Consider the following 6,000-nt stretch of genomic DNA (forward strand, 5'->3'; position numbering starts at 1 on the left):
ATCGATGTCGCTTCTCTGTAAAAAAAAATTATTACAATTTTCAATTAAAATACAAAAACATCAACATCGAAAAAACATCGAACCCAAAACATCGATGTTCCAAAAACATTGAAAGTAAAACATCAATGTTAAAAACATCGATGTTTCCAAAACATCAACGTCGCACCCCTAGTTCCATGTAACCCCGAAAGCAGCATGTATGTAGTAATTTGCAATTTTTGTGCAATAAAACGTTATTGTATCTTATTTTACTTTTCAAGCTCAAAGATATTTATTCAACTTTAATTTTTAGTCATGTTTGACGAGCAGACCACAAATGATTTTGAATGCTCTACTATCATGAAATGCCCGCAGGAACTTTCTGAGCTGAGAATTTTATTTTACCTCTATTACTTTTTTTTCTTTCTTAGTTCTTAAGAAAGCAAAATCCCCCGATATACTCTGATTTAAGTACAGATTTTCTAATATTTGTTGATGCATAAAGAAACTAAATCTTTTATATTCAGTCTAATGATTTTTGTTTCAGGCTTGTATGGTGGAAAAGGATAATGATTGTCCTGCCTTGGAAAGAATTACTTTTCTGTATAAATTCATAGATGGGGCCTGCCCAAAAAGTTACGGATTTAATGTTGCTTTGTTAGCGGGTGTTGCTAACGATGTATGTATCCCTTAAACATTTTTGAATATATTTGTTGCTTAAAATTATGATTAAAAGTGCCAGTTTGTGTTTAATATTTTAAAACACAATGCAGTATTTATTTATTTCATATTTTCAATTTATTTTTGATATTAATAACATTAAAAATCTATAAAAGTCAAGAAATTCTAACATTTGAATTTTTTTTGCGAAGCTTGGGGGGAGGGGGGGGGGGTGAGACGCAAGTCTTAGAAAAAAAAGCTAGAAATATGAAATTTGGAAAGAAAACGGTATATGTCACTGTTGTGCACCTTTGAACAATGATTTATGATTTTTTTTTTTAATTCCATTGCCCCCAAATTAATCGCAAGAAATATTTTTTTGACCCTGATTGCTATTTAATTAGATAACAATTTAATTTTGAAAAGCTAATTTTCAACATGATGCAAAAAATATTTTACTGATAGGGAAAATTCTGAACTAAAAGTGAGTTTTCTTCCATCTTTTAACTGAAATATTTCTTCAGATTTTGTTTTTCAAAATGTGAAATTTTTTAAATGTGTATGAGATTGAAATTTTCCCTTGTGATCAGTCGATAAAGGTCATGCTTGACCCACAATGTCATTTGTTGGCTAAGAAGGAAAAAAGGAAAGGGAAATTTTTTCCCGACCTTAATTAGTTTATCATTATTTATCTTATTTAGTGTACTAATTTAGAGTATGTTGCGAACTTTGATTTATTTCGCAATTTTTTATATGCTCTGTAACAATTTCATACCGACTATATGCTCAAAAAATTCTTCAAAACTAAAAATGGGTCAATGCTTATGGTATGCTTGAACGTTTTGTTTTGAGGCAGGGTACGATCATATATTTAGGATTTTATGATATAATATTTCAGCATTGATTTAAATAACTTTCCATTACACTAATAAGTAATTGTTTTTTCTGTTTCATTTGTAGATTGTCCAGAAAGGTTTTACAAAAGCTCAAGAAATGGAATGTGTGCCTAGAATATCTAAGCTTTTAAAGTAAGTTTTACCTTTTTTAAGTCACAGCTTAGTTAACTCTTCATTGCTGCTTAATTAAGTTGCAAAAAAAGTTTCCTAATCCCGAATCCTTTCAGATTTTTAATAAAACTAATTATTTGAATTCACATTTTTTTTTTGTATTTATTCAAACTTATTAAAACTTAATCTCATTTGACATGTCATACCTTTTATGCACTTGTTGGTTTGTTGGGGAAGAGATGCAGAAGTGTTTGAAAGTAAATAAATCATTTTTTTTATTTATTTATGACTTTAAACTTGAACTTTTGATGAATACTACGCTCCACCGTACATCTTAAAGCTTTTTATTCTTAGAAAATGGTTAGGCTTCACTTCTTATTTTCAGTGTTTACATTTACCTTACCATGGAAATCCACAAATTGAATCGCCAATTTAATGACTTTGTGAGAAATTGAAGACACTGAGCGATTTCAGTCTGCATGTAAGTGCATGTAGTACATATTCATCTGCAAAGTGTGTGTAAGATGTCTTCCATTTCTCATCAAAACTCACTGAATTTGGCGACTTTCCTTAAAGTTTTGGGAGAAGAGCGCAAATGATTTATGCTCTTGCTACTTGTTTAGATCATTTTTAGTGCTTCAGTATCATATGGTTTCCTGGTTAGTTTGATAATTTTTTACCGTGATTCCGTATATCTGTTTCCCAATTTAAATAAACTTCTTTATGACTTCCTTCAAGAGTTTAAAATTAGATAATTGTTTGATTAACTTGGTAAGCAAAGTAATACAGGGACCGGGTGCCCCGGGCACTGACAAATATGGTGCCCCCCCCCCTCGCACAAAAATATGAAGGCAAGTGTTGGATAGTGAATAAAATATGACAACGTATATAAAGTACAAATTGAGAATGGAAAAAGGTTAAAAAACCAGCAAACAGCTGTTTCGGCACTCTAAAATACAAGTGCCATCATCAGTGCAATTAAAAACGAAGACAGGTTCAACCCGACTAAAACACAGTCGAGGCGAACATTGGAATGAGAGACGAGTTGTAAAAGATATGAGAGCAGAACCTGGAAACGATGACGTCAAGGTTACGTCAGAACTACAGAGGACAGTTGCACTCGGGAGAAAACGTCACGGACAAAAAATAAATCAAATAACAGACTTCCAAACATTAGGAGAAGGGGGAGTGCTAGACAAATCATTGACGATTAAATTAGCATTTTTCCATATGTAATATGACTCCCAAAAATCTAAATCATGAATGGACGAACACTCGTGAATAACATTGGCGGAAGAAAAAATAAAATTATGGCCACAAGACCAACAATGTTGAGCAATAGAGGAGCGTTTGAGATCCTGTTTTTTGACGTAGTTTTCGTGTTCTTTTATCCGGAATTTGAGGGATCGTCGGGTCTGCCCAATGTAGGCCAATTTGCACTGGCAGGAAACACTATGGAGCATTTATAGTATTTGATTTATTTTTTGTCCATGACGTTTTCTCCTGAGTGAAACTGTCCTCTGTAGTTCTGACGTAACCTTGACGTCATCGTTTCCGGTACTGCTCTCATATCTTTTACAACTCGTCTCTCATTCCAATGTTCGCCTGACTGTGTTTTAGTCGGGTTGAACCTGTCTTCGTTTTTAATTGCACTGATGATGGCACTTGTATTTTAGAGTGCCGAAACAGCTGTTTGCTGGTTTTTTAACCTTTTTTCATTCTCAATTTGTACTTTATATACGTTGTCATATTTTATTCACTATGCAGTACAAAGTTTTCAACTACTTTTTATGTAAGTGTTGGATATTATTTTGATAGAAAGAAAACTTTAAAATATCGATTTCATACGAAAAATGTTAATAATTAAGATGTTTTGCAAAGAAATCATTTATCACAAATCTAAAATAAATTTATGGTTTTCATGTTAGAAATTTTTTTACACTTGCTGATGGGAAAACTATGATACAAATGGTAAAGGTAAATCATAATGTGCTTTCTGTGCATCAATGATTCTTTATATATTTTCTCCTTTGTTTTCTTGTAGTAAATTCATCTATAATGTCCTCATAATTAAGTTTTAGGTCAAAATTCCTCCTATTGATAATACAGCTAATAAAGATAATTTACCATCAGAAATGAGAGTACGCAAAGGACACTTAATTCTCTTCAATAGCGAAAATGATCGTTCTCCACAACAATTAGCTGATGTGCTTTCATTTAATAAAAAAATTGTCAAATGACAAAATTTTTTTGTTCCCTTTAGTTAGAGTCCCCGAACAGTGGTCCCTAAAAAAAAATTGATGACAGAAATTTGGTGCCCCCTTTCCTTTGGTGCCCCGGGCCCCGAATGCCCTGTCGTAAATCAGATCCTGAAGTAATAAACTAAACAAGAAGTTCTGTCTAGAACTATACGAGCCTACTTTCCCATATACCCATACTACTTTCTAGTACCTGATCAATATTCTCAAAAATAGCTAAAATCACAAATTGTTTCAAACATATTTTTGCTAATTTCTGGGAATAAAGTATTCCTTACACATCTAAAAAAATTAGATGCGTAAAAAAAAGCAGCAGCACTTTTTAAACAAAGCAGCTAATACACTTTTTTCCCCCCAAAAAAATTCTTTAACAGCTTTCAAAACGAAAAAATAATAATTAAAAGTAATAAGCTTATTAAAATAAATAAATCATATCAAAAAAATCGTTTCTTTTTCCCCTGTTGCCAAAAATAATTTTTTAAATGAATTAATGCACTTACCAAAACAAATAAAAACAATAAAATGTCAACTTAAAGAAATACTTTTCATTGTCAAAAAAAAAAAAAGAAAATCTTCTGCGCATATCGTTATGTAGAAACATAAATGACTTTCAGTTTATTCGCCGAAAACTGAATACCTAAATTAAAACTTTAGCGTGAAAATAAAAACAAATCATATCAACAATAATTATTTCACAGTGAAAACCATAGCTGCGGAGTCAAAGTCAATCTCATTTTGGGATAAAGGAGTCGGAGACGAATATCCAAGAATCGGAGTCCGTCATTTGTCCTCCGTGTATAAATGTTTGCCAAAGCTACGAAGTCTGAGTCGAAGTTGGGGAGTTAGAGTCCGATTAATTGTCGGGCACAGGAGTCGGAGTCAGGTGCCTCTAAATTGTCGGAGTCTGGTTTTTGGCGTCAAGAGCTATTTCCAACAAAATTTGTTTGAAATAAATCCGCCTTCAAGTACGGAATCTACATTGACTTTCAGTTTACCCGTAGGCGCTAATGTTAAGTTTTTTTGAACTGTTCAAAATTGAACAAAAAATAGTTCAAATCAAAAAGTGAAATATGGGAATGAGGTGTCCTCGCCGAGATCTTTCGAACAAAAAAAAGTTTGTTCGAATCGGACTATTCATTCAAAAGTTATTAGGGGGGGGGGGGACAGACAGACGGACCGACAGACATTTTTCCCCATCTCAATACCCTACTTTCCAATTTTTCGATATTTATTTAATTATTTTGTTTATTTTTGATTTTTTTTTTCGCGACCTTTTTAAGATGCATTAAGCCTTCTTTCATGCTTTTTTCTTCTTTTTCTGACTTTTACTGGGAAAGTAGGCTAAAAAGATTTTAATGCTGTTTATTTTAATGCAAATTTATTGCTACAGTATTTGGCCTTGTATTTTATGCTCACTTTTTAATTTGTTTTAGGAAATTTTTATCCATAAAAGAAGCTTCTGACATCACAAGTGAAATACAGAGGAGGGTAGCTGCCATTTAATTCGGTATGGAAATGAAATGAGTGTGAAAAATTGTGATCCAAATGTATATAAATCACATTAAACTTTTTATTCCAATTCCTTTCTTTTAGTACTTATGTAGATTTTTAGTTGTGATTCACATAGTTAAATGATTAAGATACTGAGAGGGAATCTCTGAATCGTTTCAGAATTGAATGAACTTTTCCAGCATTTAGATGCAGCCTCTCTATTAGATGCAAATCTCTCACTAAGTATTGTGGAAGGGGCATTGTAACCAAAAGGAGAAAAATATCTATTTTACGAACAATATGAAATCTGTAATTTATACATATTTAGAATGCAAATGTTATATTTCATAAAATTGTATTGTATTTATATAACTATTAAATAGTTAAAAATGTATTCTTTTAGGATTAGAAAAATTGATTTTGAGTTTTGTTATTACAATAACTTGGTAGTGCCAGAGAAAAAATATATTTCTTTTTTATAATAAAGCTCTTATTATTGAATAAAAAAAAGTGAGATTGGGGGGGGGGGGAGAGAATGCTTCGATGAAAAATAAACAGATTTTTCTTTTCAAACTGATTAGCTAAGTGAAAAATCTGATCAACAC

At 31.9% G+C, this 6,000-nt stretch overlaps 1 protein-coding gene across 1 annotated transcript in view; it reads left to right on the forward strand.

Annotated features, from left to right (window-relative positions):
- The window catches only part of LOC129224081 (DNA mismatch repair protein Msh6-like), a 41,635-nt gene extending 35,967 nt beyond the window's left edge, over positions 1-5,668 (forward strand). Inside the window, exons 18-21 of the mRNA XM_054858482.1 lie at positions 527-658; positions 1,600-1,667; positions 5,338-5,451; positions 5,576-5,668. Coding sequence (XP_054714457.1) covers positions 527-658; positions 1,600-1,667; positions 5,338-5,407 — 270 coding nt within the window. The 3' untranslated portion in view covers positions 5,408-5,451; positions 5,576-5,668. The remainder of the gene's footprint in view (positions 1-526; positions 659-1,599; positions 1,668-5,337; positions 5,452-5,575) is intronic.
- Positions 5,669-6,000: the final 332 nt, after the last annotated feature.

Source organism: Uloborus diversus, chromosome 6 (genome assembly GCF_026930045.1).
Source record: "Uloborus diversus isolate 005 chromosome 6, Udiv.v.3.1, whole genome shotgun sequence".
NCBI lineage: Eukaryota > Metazoa > Arthropoda > Arachnida > Araneae > Uloboridae > Uloborus > Uloborus diversus.